At 44.7% G+C, this 24,700-nt stretch overlaps 1 protein-coding gene across 5 annotated transcripts in view; it reads right to left on the bottom strand.

Moving 5' to 3' along the window:
• Positions 1-24,700, bottom strand: part of COBL (cordon-bleu WH2 repeat protein) — a 273,155-nt gene that overhangs the window by 22,850 nt on the left and 225,605 nt on the right. For all 5 annotated transcript variants that reach the window (XM_036863045.1, XM_036863042.1, XM_036863044.1 and 2 more), the window contains one exon: positions 6,899-7,208. In XM_036863045.1, the coding sequence (XP_036718940.1) occupies positions 6,899-7,208 (310 nt within the window). The remainder of the gene's footprint in view (positions 1-6,898; positions 7,209-24,700) is intronic.

The raw sequence follows: 24,700 nt of genomic DNA, 5'->3' as shown, positions 1-24,700 counted from the left end.
AAAATAGAATTACCATATAATCCTGCAATCCCACTCCTGGGCATGTACCCGGAGAAAAACATAATTTGAAAAGATACATGCACCCCAGTGTTCATAGCAGCACTATCTGCAATAGCTAAGACTTGGAAGCAGCCTAAATGTCTGTTGACAGATGAATGGATAAAGAAGATGTGGTACATACATACCATGGAATACTACTCAGCCACAAAAAAGAATGAAATAATGCCATTTGTAGCAACATGGATGGACCTAGAGATTATCATGCTAAGTGAAGTTAGCCAGACAAAAACATGATATAAATGAACTTATATGCAAAACAGAAATAGACCCAAAGATATAGAAAACAAACTTGTGGTTACCAAGACGGTAAAGGGGGGAGGGATAAATTAGGAGTTTGGGATTAACAGATACACTACTATATTTAAAACAGATAACCAACAAGGACCTACTATACAGAACAGGGAACTACACTCAATATTTTGTAATAACCTATAAGGGAAAAGACTATGAAAAAGAATATATATATATATATATATGTATATATGGACTTCCCTTGTGGTGCAGCAGTTAAGAATCCCCCAGCCAATGCAGGCGACATGGGTTCGATCCCTGGTCTGGGAAGATACCACATGCTGTGGAGCAGCTAAGCCTGAGTGCCACAACTACTGAGCCTGTGCTCTAGAGCCCACGAGCCACAACTACTGAGCCCACGTGCCACAGCTACTGAAGCCCGCGTGTCTAGAGCCCATGCTCCGCAACAAGAGAAGCCACAACAAGGAGAAGTGCGCGCACTGAAACGAAGAGTAGCCCCTGCTCACTGCAACTAGAGAAAGCCCACGTGCAGCAACAAAGACCCAACACAGCCAAAAATAAAATAAATTAATTAAATAAATTTAGAAAAAAAGAATATATATATATATATGAATCACTTTGCTATGCACCTGAAACTAACACAACATTGTAAATCAACTATACTTCAATTTAAAAAAAAGAAGTGAGAGGTCAAGTCATTGGCCCAGGGCACCGTCACCAGCAATAGGCAGGGCAGATATGATGCCAGGCACTCTTCACATCGTGTTGCTCTTTAAGTATTAGGAGAGCTGGCCTGGGTCATACACGAAGGAAAGATGCAGCTGGAAGGAGATCGTTCATGGGTGACACAACTCCCACCCAGGGCAGGACTGTGCGGAAGCCACTCCTAGGTGTCCCCACCATGAGGGGCAATCACCACATGGGCTGAATTCTTCCTGAAGGAGATTATTTACTGGCTGTGCTAAATTTAGAGGAAGACTCTTGGAATTTGATGTCCCACTTACAGGGTCAAGTTTGAATTGAGGGCATAGATTTATTTTTCAGTGCAAACTATAATTGGATTTAATCGAATGACTGGATAGAAAACATACCATTTTCAGATCACAGCACACAAAGCGCACTCTAATTATTCCCAAGCCTTCACCCTTGCTCTCCTTAGAAGGCTGGTATTTATCCTTGAGACTTTTCAATTCAAGATCTTGGCTGTCAGGGCATTCGATGGAGCTCAGCCAGCGCTGCCCTTGAGGAAGCTGGAGCCGTGGCAGCAAGGAGCAGAGCCTCCAAATTAAGTGCATGAGCAGAAGCCGTGCGCTTTGCCACTAGACCGAATAGTTTAAGAAAAATGCTTTCAGCTGAAGCCAACCCCACAGACGCTCTTTGGACAGGCTGCAGGAGCTCTGGAGCAAACAGTCCTTGCCTCCAATTTGTCAAAGTGGGACCCCAGGCAATCCCAGCCAAAGAAGTCTGGATGAATTTGCTATCTGCAAAATAGCAGATGGCAGAGAGAGGAGAAACAGCCCAGCAAACTAAAACTTTACAGACCTTACAAACTGGGGTCTTTGCAGGTCACAAAGGTTCTTCCACTGTTCCCTCCAATACTTAATGAATTTCCGAGTATCAGAGGGGTGGCGATAGTATAGGGCACCCTGGCAAAGTTGAAAACCACAAACACTCCTTATTTCCCCTGGGAACTGGCACCCCAGTGGAGATTCTGCAAGCTGAGGGTGTCTGAGACTGTTGGGGACAGCTTCACCATCCATCAGAACCCATGTCCCATTTGGAGAGACCTAGCCATGCCCATCATGGCAAAGGGTAACTTCTGCTCCTGAGCCTCTGGCGGAGAGGCCTCACTGTCACAGCCAGGTCCTGGATCATCACAGGAAGAACACCCTTCCTGGGAACACAAATGCCACCTTAGGATGAGCTGCAGAATCCAGGTATCAGAATCTATGCTGGGCAGAGCCAGGAGGTGGATTCAGGACCCAGCAGTAGGCACCAAGATCAGGGTACCAGCCCCTTCAAGCGGCCTCCCTTTCTAAATGTGGTCCAGGGGCATCCATCTCAGGGCACAGGAAGGGAAGAGCTGGCCGGCTGACTGAGTACACATCTGCCCTTGTCGCCAGGCCTGTCCTCTCCTGGGAGAGCAGGGGGTCAGAAACCACGTTCTTTGTGACTGTTTCTCTCAATCACTGAACACGTGTGCCCCCGGGGAAGTGTTCCGCTACAGGGCCCTTTCCAGGTGGCCGAGGTCAAGACCACACCTCCATGAACAATGGTGGGCTCTGCTCTCAGGCCATTTCAGCTTGATTCTGGGCTACCAACCCCCAAGCACGGGTTGTCATCTCATTGAACTTGACCCCGGGCCAGTCTGGACACCTGCCATCATCTGCTCCATTGTGGATCACACAAATTTTGCAGACTTGCTCCCTGGGCCAGGACCGGTCGGCCCCTGAAGTCTGACCCAACCCTCCCCTCTCCCTTCAGGCTTCAGTGCCTTTTTGCTGTCCCAACTCTCAAGGCCCTATTCTCAGACAGGACCTCAGAGCACATCACTGGAATGCACCATGTTCACCAGAAGCAGTGTATTCTCTGTCTCTCTATCCATGTATCTGAGGTGCGTATTTGTAAATGCCGTAAGTGTGACAGTGCACAAGGGGGATGCCCTAGGACGGCATCTCCCAAATGGTGCTCAGCGGAACACTCATTCTAAAGGATATTAAGAGGCAGGCAGAGGGGAAAACTTACACAGGTTGCTTTGCTGCAGAATTTGTAAGAGACTTTATCCTCTCCTCTTCCAAGAGAAGAATGTGGAACTTCCCAAATATATTGTGAAGCGATATTTTTCAAGAGATATATCCCAGGAAATACCTGAGTAATTGTAGCGTTTCCAAAGTTGGCAAATGAGCGAGCAGAGGAGGACGGACCAAGGCCTCCAGCGGTCAGCGGAGTGCGCATCTGGGACCGGCCTGCCCAGCATGCAGATGTGTTTTGTTTGGCCCTGAAAGTCTGAATTGGTTGCCAAGATTTAAAATCTGGGAGACCTAAATCTCTCAGATGGGGAGGGGACTGGATTCTAGATGGCAGGTGGGTCACAGCCCTTGAGGAACCACCCGTCCTCCCGGCTACGATACAAGGGCCGTCTCCACGTGGGGACCTTGTCCATCTTTTCGTCTTTCCAGCTCCTGTCCCATCCTAGGCCCAGTGCCCACCGCTGTGCATCAGTACCATTTGTATCCAAGGAGGGAAGTGAAATCAGCCTCCGGGGGACAATCTCCGGGTCTGCCACCTGCTTTCTAGTCCCCATCTTCATTTCTTGCATCTGAATATTTTTCAAGTTCTAACTTTAAGGCTATTCCTCCCATAACCAGAGTCTTTACAAAAGTGGAAATGTTACCTGGTTGACAAACATATGGGGAAAGCTCAGCTTCCATGGGAATCAGAGAAAAAGAAATGAAAGCAATTAACATTTATAGCCTTAAAAAAAAAAAAATTGGGGAGACCTCACATAAAAATCTAGATGTCTGTCTTCTCTTCCAACGCCGGCCACACTGGGTCTGTAATCCCTCAGGGTGACAACTGTAAGGAAGCTGTGGGGCTGCCCTCTTTAGAGAAGACTTGTGCTTTCCCCCATGCTCTGTGGCCTCTGAGTTTGTAACCCCAGCTTTCCACAGTAGGCACGGATTTTAAGTAATCCTGAAATTTATTGAAAGTTATGCATTTGGACATAAAGACGTGATACACCATGCTGAAGCCTCTGAGTATGTCTAATTTGTCAATGGAGACAACTCTTGTTTAAAAAGAAAAACCTACAGATATTCCATGAAAAATCATGGGCGGAGAGTTGATCCCAATTCTGAGGCACATAATGGAACAGCACAGACAGGACTGAGGGGCCCAGCGATCATCTTCATCTTCATTTGACTCCAAAGCCCAAAAAAGGCAAGTGGATGTGCCACGAAAATTCATGGTGCTCTGGTCCCTAAACTAACCGTGTGATTTAGTCAATGGGTCCCACCCAATGGCTATTCAAGAGGCACTGAGCATGTGCACAGGTGCCCAGTGGCTCCCACACCTGTGACACGTAGGGGGCATTATCTGCACAGATATAAGCAAAACTCGAGGCTCAGCAAAGTTAGGAGGGCCCTCGAAGGCCAAGCAACTAGTTAGTGGTGGTGGGATTCTGCATGGGTCGGTCAGGGTCCAGAGTCCCCTCCCTCCCCTCCACACTACTCTCAAATTCAGCAGCACCCCAGAGACGAGGGCAGAAAAACATGACCTGCTCCCTGTTTGGATAAAGCGTTAGATTCCAAGACCCCGTGATTATCCTGGCTGTGGCTGCAGACAACAGTACCATATTTGAACAGAAATCAGCAAGATTTTACATCTGGTCAACACCAGCAAAATCCACTGGGACTTTTGTAGGAGCATCCCTGGGGCACCGAGGTAACGTGTCTGATTAGTTTCAGATGTAGAGCTCAGGGTGTGCAATCCCAATGCAAACCGACTGAACAGATCTGAGGATTGCTGTGAAGCTCCTTTCATTTATGTTTAGGTGGCCTGTGAAGGAAATGCCGTATTTTTTCTCTGCAAACAGGCCAACCTCAACTCAATGCACCCTGTTTGGGGCAGAGGCGAAATGGGCCAATTGTCACCTTCTAATTTCCTGTCTAATAGAATATGAACTTGGTCTTGGAATTGTCCTTAAGATTGAAGAGCTATACTTGAACATTATTAGAGGGTGTATACAACCACCTGGGGAAATGCTCGTGATAAACTGTTAGCTAAAAATAAACCAAACTCAAATAGTATTGACACTACAATTACATTAACCAGACAGAGACTTGTGTGTTCATTTAGACAAAGCTGAAAAAAACATGAAAAATACAAAGGCATTCATTCATTTTGGTGATCAACTTATGCTTTTTTTTAAAAAAAAATCTACTCTATTTCTATTAACGTTTCTAAAACATTGTGTGACTGGTTCTTAAAATTACCTAAAAGGTAAAAAAAAGGAGATTATCATACTAAGTGAGGTAAGCCAGACAGAGAAAGACAAATATCACATGATATCGCTTATATGTGGAATCTAAAAGAAGAAAAAAGGTACAAATAAACTTATTTCCAAAACAGAAAGAGACTTACAGACATAGAAGACAAACTTATGTTTACCAAAGGGGAAAGGGAGGTTGGGATTAACATATACAGACTACTGTGTATAAAAGAGATAAACAAGGACTTACTGTATAGTACAGGGAACTCTACTCAATATTTTGTAATAACCTATAAGGGAAAAGAATCTGAAAAAGAATAGATATATGTATAAATGAATTATTGTGCTATACACCTGAAACTAACATGATATTGTAAGTCAACTATACTTCCACAGTAACAAAAAAAAGAAGGATGAGTTGCCAAGAATTAACCTGCCTTTCTAACTAAGGATGAAGAAAGGAATTATGACAGACTGGTTCTGGTGCAGAGACAGATTAACCAGTCTATGGAATGAGTGCAAGAAACAGACTGATGTGTATACAGAAACTTGATAGAGGACCAACATGGAACTAGGAACCAGTGGGAAAAATAGATCCCTTCTTCACACCACACCCAAAAATAAACTCCAGGTAGACAAGAAGCCCAAATGTGAGAAAGCAACGCTAAAACTTTTACAAGAAATTCAGATAACCTTTAGTCCTTTGTGGTATGAAAAGGATCTCTCAAATATTCAAATATCATATACATTCAGGAGAAAAAGGACAAATTCAACAATATTCAAATCAAAAAGCAATTTTCATACAACAAAATAAAACAGTTAAATTCAAGCCACCGTCTTAGAGATTCTCTGTGTGTAAATAACTGTCTAAAGAGAAATTAACGATTAAAAAAAAAAGTAATGTCCCAATTTAAAAAAAAGAGAAGGCTATGAAAAGACAATTCATAGAAGAGGAAACTGAATTGGTAATACACACATGACAAGATGCTCATCCTTACTAATCAGAGTATTATATCTTAAAGCCACACGAAATGCCATTTGGCACCTATATGACTACAACACTTAAGACGCCCATTAATCCCCGTATCGGTGTGGATGTGGAGTGGCAGGCCACTATAGACGGCTGGAGGACGTGGATACCAGATCATCATTTTGGAGAGCAATCTGCCAATATTCCAAAAAGTTGCAGGTGAGTTTTCTCTGAAGGTCTAATAATTTCTCTTCTAGAAAAACTCTATGTATAAATGGAGACCTATGTATGACTTGCTCATTGATTCCAGTGGTGAAAACCCAGAATAACCTTAGTGTCCATTCATTAAGAAATGGATACATAAGTGAACTAACAACACATACGTTATCAGGGATAAATCTTAAACACATGATGTTGAGTGGAAAACTACACTCAGAGTATGGTACCATCTATATCAAAGGTATAAACAAACAAGCCAATACTATGTATTATTGGTAAATACCTGCATAGCTAGAAAGAGCATGAAGACAGAACTATGGATAACAAGTCCCCAGTCAGGGTGCGGTGACCTAACAAGTACTGGTTGGGTCACCAGGACGAAAGACCTCCCTCCGTCCATGACTCACCTCGGATGCCAGTTCCCAGAGCCACTCCTCTCCCACGAGGGGCTCTTCTGGGGGCCCGGTTCTGGGGTCCCAGCCAGGTCCTGGTCGCTGCAGTCTTCCTGGTCTGTGGCCCACTTGTCTTTGGATTTCGTGCTGTCGTGTTGGGAATCCAGGGACACGATGTCCGAGGGGGAACTCATCACTCCCGAGTCCTCTGTTGTGTCCTCTGAGGCAAAGCAGCTGCCCATAGACACAGTCTCCTCGGCCTCCGATGGCAGTGGCGGGACCCCATCCACACCGCAGGGACCGCCAGGCCCCAGGGGCAGGCTCACTGGACGAGACACACAAGGGCAGGTCAGGCAATGCTCCAGTGAGTTCCCCACTGCCTGACTCATTTGAAATCTGGAATTTGGGGTGTGAGGGAGGACCCCTCAAACACACCACTTCCCTCTGGACACGCTTTAACTTGGAAGGCGTTACGTGCATATGTGATTGAGAGCAACATTTTCCCTAAAAAAATCAGCCTATTTTGAATTAACCTTTGGAATTGTTATCCTCTATGTGTCTACGAGCAAACAACATTAAAAAATTCAAACTAATGACATGATGAATGCAATTGTTTCTAGTCTAACCCTTGGTTTAACAGAAGTTGTTTGAAATTGAGTTCTCTGGAGAAACTAGGGGTTTTCAAAATAGAAACAAACTTTGAAAAAACTCATCTTGTTCGGGAACTTCTAACTTCCCAGGAACATGTATAATTTGGCTTTAAATATTAATGACAGTCATTGCCAGCCTCTGGCTTTCTCTTTATTTTTACATGTGAGAGTAAGATCTGGTTTAAGTAAGAGATGCTCGTAGAAGAGAACCCGCAAGTAAAATGTAAAAAAATGAGAATAAAAGTGTTCTTGGTTGAGGTCTCTGTCTCCTGAGCACTGAACGTGGTTTAGGGCAGCAGAGGGAATAAGGTGCACCGAGTTGTAACTTACTGCGGAGGCCCGAGTTCATTCCATCAGACTGTAATTGTGATGGTGGGGCACTGCGGCCACGCGTCACATCTGTCCAGCTATTCCGAGGGACGGTAAGTGTTAGGAGAGTGTGGGTACCAATTTTCCCCTTACTGAGCTTTGAGGTTGAAAGCTCCATGCTTGGAGAAGAATCCGCCTAATATTGAGGTGGTAGGACAGGAGTATAGAACTCTGGACCAGCCTCAGACCAGAGGTGTTTTTTTAAATTGAATGTAGATATAGATTTTAAACCTCAAGGCATATGATCTAAGCACTGCTTATGGTCATCCAGGAAATAAGGACTGTGTCGTGCTGTAGTGTCAGTGTGTTTTGTTTGAAAAGCGTTCCTTCAATAAGTAAATTGCTGGATGCCTAAAATGAATAAAGGCTACACATATGCCGAGTGCAAACTCCAGAGACTCATGCCTTGATAGACAAGTGACATCATAACACCATCAATACACACTCAACACCGTCAATATTTTAACTAGACAGCAGACTAGAGACACAGAATTAACAAAACCAAAAGAGCACCAAGGAGAAAATTCCTGGAGGTGTTGGATTCTTGGAGATCCCAAACAGTAAAATAAAAGAACAAGATTAAAAAAAAAAACAAAAAAACAAAAACCAAAAAACCAAAAAAAACAGACATTTCACAAAAGAGCTCACAAATAAAGATCAGAAACAAGGGAGGAATTGTTTAGAGAAGCAAAGGCACAAGGCAATGTGTCTGAACGCAGTGAATGCTTCTGAACAATGACCTCTTTCTTCTAGCTTTCTTCCTGGCTTTTGTTCCAAGACTCTTAATTAGAGGGCAAATCCGGAGAAGAAACACTGCCTATGGATTAATACCACCCAAGCCTTTTCTGCCGTGGGTCTGCTGAGAAGCTGTCACACCTCGGATGTTGTGTGCTGGCTACTCTGTCCACACAACCAGCGACTCTGCCGGAGATGTCACTCCTGGACCCTCCTGCCAACTCCACTCAGAGCTGCTCCCCTGCCCAGCCTTCAGGGGCAGCCCCGATGGCCCAGCAGACTCTGGTTTCCTGCCTTCTTTTTTGTCACCTTCACTGAGCAAGTAGGTTAATTAAACTAACACTTTTTCTTCTCTGTAGTGTAAACAGCATGAACATTGAAAGAGCATATAGGATTTAGGTCACAGAGACCTGAGTTCAAATCCCAGCAGAGCAGCCTGGGGCAGGTCCCTGGACCCTCTGTCTCAGTTTCCTCTGGGACGTGAGGTGATACACAGCCTGTGGGACTGCGGTGAGGACTAAATGTGATGCCAGCCCACAGTGCGATGCCCCCGGCGTGTCTCCACTGCAGGGTGTGTGCCAGGATGGGAAGGGCCCCGTGACTGGACCTGGGGACGCAGGTCTCCAATCCAAGAGTCACCCAGCTCTCTGGTGACTCACGGTTCACGAGGGGACAGACAAGTACACAAAGACCGACAATGCCACGTGGTGATGCCAATGCCAAGTGTGTTTGCACAGGCAGAGGGGGTAGGCTGGTTGGAGGGAGGTCTTAGCACAGAGCAGGCACTGAATAAGTGCTCGGTCCAGCCCTGCCCCCTCGCCACTGCAGTGGGCATCACTCCCTGAAGGAAGACTCTCAGCTGGCCCCTCAGGGAGACACTAGGACCATCATCTGTGAACAGCCTTCCCGGCACTCACGTGCCCTGGAAACTGACAAGGCATCCGTGGTAGAGGGGGCGCTCCAAGCCCACCCTTTTCGATCATGTTATAAGCTCGAGGATGCTTGTCTGGGCTTGTTCTACATCCCTCAGAAGTTTTGAGGCAAAAAAAGTTGCGAGTCACTGCTCTAAATCCAGCCAACGGCAAATACTTAGTCAGCAAGGGGTGAGAAGTCTCTCTCCATTGTGGATGTGTTAAACCGCTTAAAAATGCACAGTGAGGAGTATGAATGCCAGAGCTCCCCTCTTGCCCAGGACTTTCCCCAGGGCCCAGGGTGCTCCATCCTCAAACCCGATGGACAGATGTCCAGTGAGGGTCCACCCGCGTGCCTGCTTCAGGGCCCGGAGCCGGTGCTGGGCAGCAGGCGAGGGGGGCCCTGCTCTCAGGGAGCCTGCTGGTGTGCAGTGAGATGTTCACACAGGATGGGAAGGGCAGCCGCATAAACGTCCGAGGGAGAAGGAACAGGGGCGCAATGCCATCAGCATCCCGAGGGCGTGGTAAGTACCAGAGAGGGCAGGAGGGAGGGAGGATGGAAGGCTGCTTGGAGCACCGGGCAGGTCTGCCAGCTAGCAGGAGAGGTGAGCTTGTGCAAAGGCTCAAGCCTCCTGCAAACCACTTCCGAGAGCGCTGTGAAATCCGGCACGGATTTGAAGATGGGAATGGACATCCCCGTGAGGCTCTGTACCTGGGTCAGTGTTAGTGTGTTAGTTTTCAGGCCGTTTCTGATTCTCTCCGCAGTCTGCGCTGCCAGCCTGAGACTCTTTTGCTTGGAATCAGACATCCCCATCTGCTCCCTTATTATCTTTTCTCTTTTCCACTGGTTCCTATTATTAACCTCATGAACTATAACATGTTTTGACAATTTCTGTTTGACATGATGGAGCAGGAGATTGCTTTTTCTTTATTGATTCTAAACAGAAGCTTAAGAGACAAAAGGAAAACTTGGAGCTGCTTGGCCTCAGGTCCTGTCCTGTAGGGACCCAGCCTGAATCCCACAGCCCGGTCCAATTTCTACTCAGAACTTTGAACAACCCTTTCCCCTTTCTGTAAAATAAGTATGACATCCCTTCTAGATCTAGAATTCTATCCTTCTTTGAAATTCCAAATCCAAAGGGAGGATGTAAACATTTTTGACAGTTGACTGGCGACTAATTAGGAATCTTAAAAGAAAAAAAGCATGGCCTTTTTTCCTCTCTGCTATTTTCCGTCACCCCTAAGAGTAAGTCACTTTTTGAGTTGATTAATGCGTTGGCAAGTTTGCTCTTCTCTTAAGGCGTGAACAACCTTTTTGAACTAAAGAGTTATTATTGCAGGATTTTTGCAAATGTGGAAAAACACAATTTGTTTTTAGCAGATGCCAAATATAAATTCACGATTAAATTCTCTTCCAAATAAACAGCCACAGAGCCCGAGTCCAGAATATTAACACTTCCATTGTTCTCCACCTGAATTACATAATCCCATGGCTCAAATGCCATTACAGCCACATGAGAGCAAAAATTCTCGAGCTCAGGCGTAAAGCAGAAAGAAGAAGAAAGTGCTAACTCAAGGCTACTAATTCCTCAGGTTGCACACGATCATTTCAGTTTGGCATGAGTTCCACTGAGTTTTTCTTTTACAAAGTCACCAAAGAAAATTTCTAACACCAAATGTAAATATCTTCTGGGTATTTGGGTAATGGATTCATTTTTATTATTTTATTAAATGCAAATGAATGACCTTGTATGATATGATATTGTTTATTTGCTGGTCATTATGAAGGGAGATTTGTCAAGAGTCAGTTTCCCCAGGCTTATCCGCCCAGAGAAAATGTCTCATCGAAAGACTAACCTCTTCCTCCTCTCGTCCTGATGCCGGTTCACAAGCCAACGAGCCAAGCTCACGTCCCCCATCTCAACCCACCTTGGTTTAGTTCCCTTTGGTCTATGCACTGGGAATAAAGGGGAAAGAAAGGTAGCCACAGGTAAGGCGCTTCTGAACTGACAAGATGTATGTCAGTAAATTTTGTCGTATACACCCCTCCTACCTCTTAACTGACATCTGAACCTTTCCATCACGAGTTCAATTAGTTACCACAGATGCAATTTCATTGTAATTATTAATATTTAAAATAAATCTGTTCCATCATTTTACAAAATGTAATAAAGGAATCTGAACATGATGGTATTCAAGGTATTGATGTCCAGAACCCTGCATGAGGAAAGGAATGAGAAAGTTCTCCTTTGAACAGGCAGCATTCTAGAACATGGCTCTTCTTTCTTGAAATTATTACTCACCCCCGACGCCGTCGCAGACTCTCATCTCATCCTAACTGAATGTACTTTGTGCTTGAGAGCTTTTCTACTGATTAAATCTCTTGGTATAAAAAATACATATAAATTAAAATTTAATTTTTATTTTCTCTCACCATAACTAGATAGTGTTAATTTTTTTTCTATACAAGACGTTATCATCATGATAATGAATAGGAAAGATCCAATAACAATTGCATAAATATTTTAGAAATGTTGACATTTCTTAAACAAAAAAGTAAAATGTCATTAGACATGCATCTCATAATGACTCAGATAAGGCTTTTTTCAAAGAATTCTCAAAAATGACTGGATTACTGATCACTAGAGCAGGGCAGGGTTTGGCATTAATGCAGTTCACATTTTTCATTCTTATCACTATTAAGCAACTGGGAAGCCTTGTTTGCGTGAGTAAGTGGAGGTGAATTAAGAGTTTGTCTATAGTGACATCACTCCACTCAGTTTTTAAAACTCTTCCTCTGTTACACATCACTTGATTGATCGGTCATAAAATTTATGCTTAATGATGTATTAACTGACAACGGGATTAGATCCGTTGTCCATTTAGTTGGAAAGAAAACATGGAAACCACCTGATGTTCAAAAGGGCTTATCTGCCAGCTCAGCCCACTACCAGAAATGCTGTGTGTGTTTTTGTCAGGCATCAGGATAAGGTCTGCTCGCCTCAGGGAACCGCATCCAAGTGAAATTCCTGATGGCTGGGGACTATGTCTGTCTTCTTCGAGGAGGGGAGACAGGCATGCAGCAAAGGGGAGTCGGGGCGACCCCTGAACGGATGTTGCCTGCCTGTGAGCCCTCAGGCACCTTGGTTCTAGGAAACAATACATGTGGACACATAGCATCTGGATGTAGATCCCCTTGGAAAGTCTTGGGGTCTCCCAGGGAACACATCCCTGGGTTAAACACACCAACACACACAGTACAGGTGAGCCACTTCACAGGTGGGAGGGGAACACAGGGAGCCTGCCACAGGGAGACAGACGTGGGGCCATCCTCCTACCTAGAGGAGACAGAAAGTGGCCACTGACCTGGGTCCTGAAACAAGTGCGGTTGGATCAAAAGATGGGCAAAAGCACAGATACACAGGCTGAATGGGAAACGGCACGTACTGCCGAGTGGCTGGGCTGTACGAAGTCTCATGTGCTGTATATGACTGTGTCAGCGTGTGCACACGTGTGCACACGTCAAGAGGAAGAGGGGTGGGAGGCTGGGTTCAGAACTGCTCTTCAGGAGAACCTCTGTCACCAGCATAGTAGGCTTCTGCCCTGACTGGTGCCTCCAGTCCTGGCCACCTTCTTTTCCTGTTATTGATTCTTTAGTTACAGTTTCCTCAAAGTGAAGTTTATATATTTAGTCCTCTTCAAAATGACAGTCTCTTTAGCTGGAAGGGCACCATTTAACACTTTATATTTGGAAAAGGATATTAAAAAATAATGTATATATATATGTATGTATAACTGAATCACTTTGCTGTAGAGCAGAAATGAACACAACATTATAAATCAACTATACTTCAATGAAAAAAAAACCTATTATATAAAAAAATCCACATTTGACATTAATGTTCTTGTCCAAAAGCCCCACAGACCTGGGATCCTCAAAGATACTGCATGATGAAGATAGCAGTGTAGCCAGTTCACTACAGAGAAGTACCACATACCTGAACACATATTTTATTTTTTTCAAGAAGGCAGGATAATAAAGACCTTGAAAGCATTTATGGATCTAAAATAGACCTGAATTCTTTTAAGAGCCAAGTAATGTACTCTTGGCCTCAATCAATCTATATTTCTCCAAAGCCTGAACCATAACCCTAATTGTTAGAGACACAGAGAAAATCCCAGTTTCACCCGTGTGAGGACAAGCCTGCTCTCCGCTTGCTGTTCTTTGAAAACATATATAGAAAACAGCTGCTGCTTCTATCTGTCTGCACTGCCCCCTCCCTGTTTGTGCTACGTGAGTTCCTCCTTCCGGTAGCTAACCTCGTTCTCAACAGCTGGGCGAGTCTAACTGCCCCCTCACTACTCCCAGCCGCAGGGCATGGATGTGAGATGAACCCAAACCTGGTCAGTTGGAACCGTGGTCCAAAGGTGGGCACGTGTCCTAAGCTGGACCAATCAAGGCCTTTCTCGGGGCTTTCTGGCCAGAGATACTGGGCAGGTGGTCTCCTTGGGCCGGAATCCATGGAGTGGGAAGGGTCCTGGATAAATTGACAGTCATCTGGACCAGCACATGGAGAGGGCTTGTCCACAGACAGAGAGGAGCACAGACCTAAGACAGCACTTGGGTTTGGGGACCCCACCATGTCCGTAATAAGGGTTCATCTCTTAAAATTCCCAGGTATGTGAGCAAAAAAAAATCCCACAAAACCCATTTTTTTGTAACTAGTTCAATACATGTTTCTTGGAATTAGATAGTCTTATCTAACAGATGTCTAAATTGCCCTGATTTTTGCATGAAGTACACACACACACAGAGTTTCATATGATGGTGTTTCCATTATGGGAACTTTTATTTTAAAAAATATACTAAATGTGACAGCTGCATATCATGTTTCCCTTTCCTGGATTTATCTTCCATTATTCAGATTACACATTTGAGTAATTCTATTTTGGGAATAATCTAGTTTAGGATCTAGTTTACTCTCTAAGCCCTCTTGTGTCTTCACAAGGTTGTCTGCACTTAATCCTTCACTATCAGTATGGATAAAATGGAGCCAGATTCAGATCAAAATCCTTCTTCCTCAAGATTGAATTCTCAGCACCACTGTTGTCTGGCATCCCGCCTCACAGATGAGAACCCAAACGCTAGCATGATTCTTTCCAACTATATATAACCTTATCTCTAGAAGCTAGTAAGATTTTCCTCTTTATCCATGGATATCAAAAATTTCACCAAAATGTGTCTAATTGTGTATGTCTCTAAGGATGTGTATTCATTTCCAAGAGCTTCTGGAAGTTCTTTTTTTCATGTGTTTTTCAATACCAGCTTGCTCTTGTTTTATATATGTCATAATCTGTTAAAATTTTCTGAAGCAATAACAACAAATATTTAAAGTTCTGCTCTGTTGCCTAAATTAGCCCTACTTCCTTTGGAGTTAGTTCCTCTGATCAGTTTGTGGTCCTTCCTCCACACACTGAAAACAAATTTTGTTAAGTGATTCTTGACTGTTTTCCTGTGCTAAATGATGGTGTCAGTAATGTCAGGAACTAGATTTCTTTTGTACACGTGACCATCACTGTTGCCTTAGGAGAGAGCAGAAAGCCTTACGGCAGATTGGGCTGAGCAGATTCCCACAGGGCAGAGAGGAAAGCTGCTTTCTGGGGAAGACTACACCTGGATGGGGTGGCCAGTTTCTCTCAGCAGCCGCAATGCTGACTTCGGTTGACGGTTCTTAGACTCAGTTCCGCCGTATTGAAACTGAAGTTTCATATTATTTTCATGCGCCTATTTTATTTAGCAAATAGCTAAAAGAATTCCTCCTCCACGCTGATGTCATGGCTTTAAGAGTCGCCTAAGATGTTAGACCACTGGCTGACAACTATCAGATATACAGTGCAACATCAATGTTTGAAACCATATAATGGTAGTTAGGTTTTTGATATTCTGCAATGTCCAGATAACTCCTTATTTATCCAATGTCCTCTGCAGTATGAAAATAATTATTCCTATTTTTCAAATTATAAAAGGAGCCCCAGCCAACAAATGATTTCATCTATCCCTGAGAGTACGTGTTACAGAAACATACTTTGCCAGGCCCATAAACAGGACACGACTATTCAAAATCACACAAAAACATGTACTAAGCAAAAGTCAAATCGAGGTTCTTGCACCAAGAAAATGTGAAATGAACCTTGCTGAGAATACCTACATTTAAATTTTTCTACACCAAAAGATTTTCTTCCATGTCCTATGGAACAAATCTTGGTTCCATTTGTCCAGAGATTTCAATATATTCTAAAATATTTTTGAGAAAAAGATCCAGCCCTCTCTTACATATGTATTTCTGGGGCCTCACCTCTGGGGATCAGGATGGTAGTTTCTGTTGTAAGGAACAAAGCTGATGCTTCAGTTTGCTTCATCAAAATAGAAACCCTGGCTCCAGGTTGTCTAGTATATTAAAGCATGGGAACTGTATTTAATCAACAGCTCAGAAAAGGTGACATTCAGGGACTTGCCAAGTTACTAAATTGAATGAACTACGATTCAGGTCTGGCATGAAGTACAGGTGAGCCACCTGCCTTCTGAGACAGGCAATCCAGGAAAAATATCGTCTGTTTCTCTGCTAGATTCTCTCAAGTTCTATCCCTTTATCATTAGAACTCTAGAGAACAAAGTATGTGGCCCACTTTTGCTTGGTTTTCTGTAATGCACTGTTCAGCCATTGCTACTGACCTAAAATTGACATGAAAATGACCAAATGAAGAACATTTTTGTATCTGATGTAGAACTGCTGTTGGAGATATTATCTATCATAGTACTCAGTGTCTTTTATAAAAGCATCCACTTTAATGTGTCCTAACATTTAGATCTTCCTTTCCCCCCCTTTTGATGAAATGAATGCCTGCTATTTGGCTGAGTGTCTGCCCACCTCGCTTTTTTGCCTTGGTGCCCAGGAAGGTCAGAAACAAAGTTAGTCTTTATTAGGACTTTCGCATGGATTCTACCCACCCCACATCCTGCTCTTCCCATCACATATATCTCTAAGCTCTCTTGGTATTTATTCTTAACCACTTTAGGAAATAAGGATTTTTAAAATAGCATATATATATATATGTATATATATATATACACACAGACACACACGTACATATGTATATGTATGTTATACGCACATATAATTATATAATATAAAATAGACAATATATTTTTATTATTTTGAGTTATTTAAAATAAGAAGCATTGGGGAGGTGGCCAAGATGCCGGACTCTGAAGACCCTGAGTTCACCTCTCTCCACAGGCACCCCAAAACTGCAATTACCTATAGAGCAAGTATTTGTGAGAACAACCTGCAGACTAGCAGAAAAAACTTTCCACAACCAAAGATACAAAGGAGGCACCACAATGAGATGGGCAGAAGGGGTGGAGATGTAGTAAAGTCAGAACCCACACCCCTGGGTTGGCGACCCACAAATGGGAAGAATACCACAGCTCAAAGATGGTGGGGTCCGAGCCCCACACTGGGCTCCCCAGCCCGGGGGTCCTGCACCCAGACAACCACCAGAATGTCTGGCTCTGTTCAGATGGCTTGCCCAGTGACCCCTCTCCCCAAGGAGTTTCTGATTCAGTGGTTCGGGCTTGGGGCTGAGAAGGGCATTTCTCACATGTCCCCAGGTGATGCTGAAGCCACCGGTATAGGTCTGCACTGGGGGAAGCCCTTCCCTGAACACCTCGCCAGGGCTGCCTGGCCAGCTGAGGACCATCTGCGCTCAAGCCTGTGTATCACCCCATCCTCCTCGGACCAAAGCCCCTTCATTGCTTCGCTCCAAAGACAGCGACTTCTCCAACAAGGGCCCTGGAGTTACTGAACAGACCACTTTTCAAAACAGACATTCAGTGCCTGCATTTTGAGTGTTCTTCTCTTTCTAAACTGTTAGACTCTACTTTCTGTCTCAATGCCCTTCCTGTGTCTCCCGTTTCATGGGAAGGCACCACAGGATGCCCTCAGCAGAGTTAAACGTGACACTTTCCTCAAGACAGCAGAGCAAACATAACTACTTGTGGAAACTGTATTAGAACAGTTTCAGAAAGGCAGAGTGAGGAAGTGACACAAAACATCCCTAATGGTTGTAAAATACGCCCAAGGCGAGAAGGAAAGGGCTAACTTTGGGGGCGGGGGAGCGGGCAGGACTCCCGGTGTCCTGCTTTGAGGCAGGAGGCATCTCGCACGCAGAGCACAAGGAGACGGGGTCTGGAGATGCCGGGGAACACAGATGCAAGGCGGCAACGAGACCCACAGGTCACTGTGTCCAAAGGCTGTCACAGAGCTAGTGGGAGGCACCTCCAAAAGTCCCCTGGGGAGCAGAGGCCCTCGTAATGATGGAGCAAAAGTCTGAGTCTACAGGGCTGTGGTCCCTGCATCTGCACATCTTCCCCACACCTCAGCCCTGCCAGCTTAGCCAGACGATGCGGTTATTTTTGCCTCATTAATTATTTGTATAAGTTGCCTGATGTTTGGGACCGATTGAATAGCGTAGATGTGAAGATGGCATCTTCAAAATGTCACCTGGGTCTGGACTAATGTAGCAAACATATATTTATTTATTTATTTATTTTTAGTTTTATTTATTTATTATTGAAGTATAGTTGATTTACAATGTTGTGTTAGTTTCAGGTGTACAGCAAAGTCATTCAGTTATACATATGTGTACACATATATATGTGTATATATATATATATTCTTTTTCATATTATTTTCCATTATGGCTTAAAGTAGGGTAATGAGTATAGGTCCCTGTGCTATATAGCAGGCCCCTGTTGGTTATCTGTTTTAGACACAGTAGGGTGTATCTGTTAATCCCATATGCCTGACTTATCCCTTACCCTCACCCTTCCTTTTAGGTAACCATAAGTTTGTTTTCCATGCCTGTGAGTCTGTTTCTGTCTTGTAAATATGTTCATTTGTATCATTTTTTTCCGATTCCACCTATAAGTGATATCATATGATATTTGTTTTTATCTTTCTTCACTTAGCATGATAGTCTCTAGGTCCATCCATGTTGCTGCAAATGGTATTATTTCATTCTTTTTAATGGCTGAGTAATAGTCCGTTGTATGTAAGTACCACACCTTTTTTATCCATTTGTCTGTCGATGGACATTTAGGTTGCTTGCATGTCCTGGCTATTGTAAATAGTGCTGCAATAAACGTTGTGGTGCACGTATCTTTTTGAATTGTGGTTTTCTCCAGATATATGCCCAGGAGTGGGATTGCTGGATCATATGGTAGCTCTATTTTTAGTTTGCTAAGGAACCTCCATACTGTTCTCCATAGTGGCTGTACCAACATTTTTAAATATTGAAGAGACTCTAATAGGTGCTGGTTTCAAGATATATTCTGTATAAAAATTTTAGAAATCATAAAATGCTAATATGCCAGCAAAAGTGAGTAAGGAAAAGCTAAGTGTCTAATAACAATGCTTGTGTACTGTGCTCCTCTGGACACTTATACACACATGTAGCAAAATTGCTACCTCAAAGCCACTCAGACACAGTACAGAGCAGTGAGCATACAGGTAATGACAAGTGACACCGTGATTTCCCCCCAAGCCTCCTCGCCAGAGTCCCGCCTGCCTTGGAAATGGCATCTTCTCGTAACAAAAGTGAGATCAGTGTCAGAGCCCATCATTTTAGGAAACTTGTACAGAATTGTTTCCAGCCTTGTCCACAGCCAACAGACTATAGCCAGTAAATGAAACTTTTCACACGCAGACCACCTGTCTAACTCACAATTACAGTGGCCCCCAAAGAATTTGGCTTTATGGGCCAGAAAACATTCACCTCAGCAAAACCTGCCAGTACCCAGAATAACCTCCTAGGAGATGCTGGGCTCCAGCCTCAGTTTTACTCACCTGCTGCAGAGTCCAAGCGGGGGGCTGCCCCCTGGGAAGTAAAGCATCCCCTCATCTCCACTCCTAGAAGCACCTCCACACCCTTCTCTTCCACCCCACTTGGTCTTGGAGACGTCCCCCCAACAGCTGCACTTTACCCGAGTTTTTCTATTAGGATTCTTTTGAGTTTTATTTATTTATTTATTTATTTATTTATTTTAAAGGTTAGACTTTATTTTATTGCCTAGATTCTATTTTTTTTTTTTTTTTTTTTTTTTTGGCTGTGTTGGGTCTTCGTTTCTGTGCGAGGGCTTTCTCTAGTTGCGGCGAGCGGGGGCCACTCTTCAACGCAGTGCGCGGGCCTCTCACTATCGCAGCCTCTCTTGTTGCGGAGCACAGGCTCCAGACGCGCAGGCTCAGTAGCTGCGGCTCACGGGCCTAGTTGCTCCGCGGCATGTGGGATCCTCCCAGACCAGGGCTCGAACCCGTGTCCCCTGCACCGGCAGGCAGATTCTCAACCACTGCGCCACCAGGGAAGCCCTTGAGTTTTAAAATAAAGTTTATTTTCTTTTTCTTTAGTATAGCAAGTCCGGAAAACACAGGCAATGGTTAGGAAGTAATCACTCATCCCCAAGATTCCTCGTCTTTATTTTTCAGAAGCTTTTAGGATAAATGTATAACAAAACTTCTTAAATATGGGAAGAGAATCAGATGCACACTCCGCTATCACGTTTGTGTCCTCATCTTGCGCTTGCACAATTTTTCTCCTATATCTTTGTACCAGTTTAAACAATTAGGGGGCTGATTCACCCGTGGCCTTGAGAAAATTAGTCCAATTAGGGGGCTGATTCAACCGTGGCCTTGAGAAAATTAGTCCCTACAGGCCTTGACCTTCTCACCTGTAAATGGGGCTGAGAACCATCATCCCTTACACAGGGAGCCACCAGGAGCCTGCATGCAAGTCACGTCTGAGGACAGGCCTGGCACACACTCAAGCCTCAGCAGACGTAGCTCTTATGACGAGGTTGTGTTATTTTGACCCGTAGTCAGTCTCCAGGCAGACGTAATCATTCACGGGCGTGGTCTCGCCAAAGCTGGCAGGTCTAAGTACAGCCTCCATCGCGTGGGGGTTTCAGCAAGTGCAGCCTGAAGACTTTCCCCGAGGATGGCATGTCTCCCAGCCCCAGGCCCAGAAGTGCAGGAGGAGTGAGGGGGTCCCTGACAAGGGGGCTCCCAGAGGGGACACCCAGGAAGCAGAGGATGTGGAAATTATTTGCTGATCAAAAAAGCTGCTGGGGGTGGAGGGGTGGGAGGACTGGGGGGATGGGGGGTCACTGATCCAGCCAAATGGTCCCCAGGTGCCCCTGCATCAGGCTCAGTGGCACCAGCTGCCTGGGGTCCCCGTTTGGAACTTCTCTCTTCTCCGAGTGATGTGACCGTGGGGACAGCCCGCCCTTGGTGTCTCAGTCCCTAAGTGGAGGGCAGGACACTGGCCCTTCCAGCTGACAGGTGAAGGCGTTCCTGAGATTCTAGCAGGAAATTTTAGCATGTCTGAGCCCACAATCTAACATCCCCTTTGGCCCATTTCCCTCCTCATTGGTTCACTGGTTTCCCGACGACAGGATTCCCTAAGGTGTCAAACAGATCCCCCTCAGCGCATTTTCCGGGCTGACCCTCTCTGGCGTTGGTGAAAAGTGGAGAGCTAATTCTTTTCCCTGTAAGGCACGAGTTCTTCCAGCTTTTTAATCCCTCCAGACCGGGTGACTCTGTTCTGCTGGTGCCGGGCACATATTAGGTGATCAGTACGTGCGTTTTCATTCTGAACTGCTGTTTTCCACCAGGCTAAGACAGACACGTTTACATTATAGCTTGAAGGATCTATGTTCCATCAGGGCTAAACAGTAAAGAGGACTGAAATAGTCCTGATTTTAGAAAAAGCTTCATTACTTTTCTCATGCTTTGAAATTGTTCTGAAAAGTAAAACACACATTTAGCAACTGCCTAATCCATTACTTTAAGTCTGTACGAGTAGCTTTCCCAGTGAGCAGCTCTGCTGGACGGATACAACTGCACCAGCCAGCCAGTGTGGATGTCTGGAGCCGCTCACCCGGCTGTCTTTCTGCCTGAGTGCCCCTGTGCCCGTGAGAAGGGGTGGGCAGATGAATGCAGGGACACGGGTGTGAAGGCACCGCTGCCTCTCTGATGCCTCCTTGAGCCCTCGCTTTGGAATCCTGAGTCACAGGGAAACCGAGGGGCAAAGGCTTAAGTCAGAGTCCTGGTGTCCAGGCCCCAGGGCTGCCGGCCGAGACTCAGAGGGAGGCGTCCGGTTAGCCCAGTGGTTACTACACCACACGGTGGTTGCCACCGTCACAGCTGGTGGCACTTGGGCCGCCATTCCAAGAGCCTCCACTCAACTAGGCCGGTGTGAGACCGGCTCAAGTGAACCCAGATGACACCACAGCCTGTTTACTTCTGGGTTTCACCACCACATGGAAACATGATCTTTTGCCTGTCAGCTTCAGGCACAGCTCAGTATGTCCTGGGAGGCAGCCCTGAGCCTGGCCGGCACCGGGGCCTCTGTCCTGGGGAGGTGGGGCTTTGGTGTCCCAGCTCGGCCATCCTGAGGGGCCCAAGCCCAGCCTTACCTCCTAGGGAGCCCTGCATGCCAGTGGAGAGCTGTGGGCACACGCAGAAGTAACTCCAGTGCTGTTCTCACCCACCCCCATCTGCCCAGGCTGTGAGTCACCCAGCAGCTGTTTAAAGACAAGTGGAGAGGACGTGCCCACCTGCAGAGCCCCCTGACAGGGCAGGGCACTCCACTCATGCGCTGTGAAAGGGCACACTGTAAGAAGCCTCTTCATTAAACTTCAAAGCTTTTGCACAGCAAAGGAAACCACTGACAAAATGAAAAGACAACCTACTGAATGGGAGAAGGTATTTGCAAATGATGTGATGAATAAGGGATTAATATCCACCATATGTAAACAGCTCATATGACTCAATGTCAGAAAAACCAAACAACCCAATTAAAAAATGGGCAGAAAAACCGAATAGACATTTTTCCAAAGAGGAAATGTAGCTGGCCAATAGGCACATGAAAAGATGTTCAACATCGTTAATCATCAGAGAAATGCAAATTAAAACCACAATGAGACATCACCTCACACCTGTCAGAATGGCCATCATCAAAAAGAACACAAATAACAAACGTTGGCAAGGATGTGGGGAAAAGGAAACCCTCATACACTGTTGGTGGGAATGTAAATTGGTGCAGCCACTGTGGAAAACAGTATGGAGGTTTCTCAAAAAACTAAAAATAGAGTTACCTTATGACCCAGCAATTTCACTACTGGGTATATATCTGAAAGAAACAGAAACACTAATTTGAAAAGATACATGCACTCCAATATTCATTGCAGCACTATTCACAATAGCCAAGACACGGAAACAACCTAAGTGTCCATCAACAGATGAATGGATAAAAAGAGATGTGGTACATATATACAATGGAATACCACACAGCCATAAAAAAGAATGAAATTTTGCCATTTGCAGCAACATGGATGGATTTGGAGGGCATTATGCTTAGTGAAATAAGTCAGATAAAGACAAATACTGTATGACATCATTTATAAGTGAAATCTAAAAAATACAACAAACTAGTGAATATAACATAAGAGAAGCAGACTCACAGATATAGAGAACAAACTAGTGGTTACCAGTGGGGAGAGGGGAGGGGCAGGAGAGGGGTGGGGAGTGGGAAGTACAAACTACTGGGTGTAAGGCTACAAGGATGTGTTGTACAACATGGGGAATATAGCCAATATTTTGTAATAACTGTAAATGGAAAGTAACCTTTAAAAATTGTACAAAAATTAAAACGTAAAAAGTGAAAAAAATAAGTCTCTTCAAAGACAGTTTGTATAGTCATTTAATAGCCTAAGACAAAGGACGAAGACGGAAAGAGCCCTGCATCATTTGTGTGAGCATATGAAGAAGAAAATTAAACACTTAATTTGAGGTTTATGTGACAACAGAATCTTTACATTTTTCTAATTTTTAAAACCGAGGGCTTAAGTTACTTCATCTCTCCAGTTTGACCCAAACTGACGTGTCTACAAGGGCCAAGGGACATCTGTGAGAGATGGAGTGAGGCCAGGTGTGGGGGGCAGGGCACAGGGGACAGTCTATGTCCCTCTAAAATGGGCATCTACTGCTGAGTCTGACAGTTTCTTTCATGATGAACACTGGTGCTGCTGCCTCTAATTTTTTTGAAAAAGCGGAAATCAAGATTTTAAGGCACAATCTCCTGCATTTAAATGCTGGCCACTTCTTCCATAATAATTAAAATTTGTGGAGAGCTGGCCATTGTTCTAAGTGCTTTATAGGTACTTACATGTATAATTGTCAAAACCAACTTTGCTATCAAAATAGAGAAACTCAGGCAAAGAGAAATGGATAAGTGGTCCGAGGTCACCGGCTCTGTTCTGTGCTCCTAACCCCAGTGCTTGACTTTAGGGGACCAGGTCGGATTTCCTCTGCATCCAGGTTTCCTGGGAGATGGCCCCTGACCGTCCAGTCAAACTTGGTGACCCCATCCTCCTTGCTGGCCATTGGTCTGTGCCTTCTAGCTGCAGCCAATGGGTGCGTGGCTCTCCCTGGGCCACAGTGATTGGTTCAGAACTGTCATGTGACTGAGTGTGGGTTAAGAGCCTGCCCAACCTCTAGACTTGCAGGAACCTATACATTTCCTTGTGGATTACACCAGTTTGAGTCGCTTTGTCTGCAAGGCAAAGCATACTAAATGAGTCACCAACAATGCCCTTCTGGGATTACATCCAAAAGAAGAGAAAGCAGGACCTCAAGGTGATCTGTGCACTGCAGCAGCAGTCACAGTAGCCAAGAGGTAGAAGCAACACAAACGCCTATCGACAGATGAATGGATAAACAAAATATGGTATATACGTATAATGGAATATTATTCAGCCTTAAAAAAGGGGAAGGAGATCCTGTTGCGTGCTACAAAGTGGATGAACCTTGAGGACGTTTTGCTAAATGAAATAAGTCAGTCACAAAAAGACAAATAGTGTATGATTCTGCTTATATGCATTCCTAGAGTAGTCAAATTCACAGAGATAGAAAGTAGAATGGTGGGTGCCAGGAGCTGGGGGAGGGGGCAGGGGGAGCTGATGCGGAATGGGTATAGTTTTGGATTCGCATGACGATGAAGTTCTGGAGATCTATTTCACAGCAATACAAATGTAC

The sequence above is a fragment of the Balaenoptera musculus genome, chromosome 9, assembly GCF_009873245.2.
Source record: "Balaenoptera musculus isolate JJ_BM4_2016_0621 chromosome 9, mBalMus1.pri.v3, whole genome shotgun sequence".
NCBI classification, from domain to species: domain Eukaryota; kingdom Metazoa; phylum Chordata; class Mammalia; order Artiodactyla; family Balaenopteridae; genus Balaenoptera; species Balaenoptera musculus.
The sequence above is the reverse complement of the archived record's forward strand: the minus strand, read 5'-3'. Positions and strand labels throughout refer to the sequence as shown.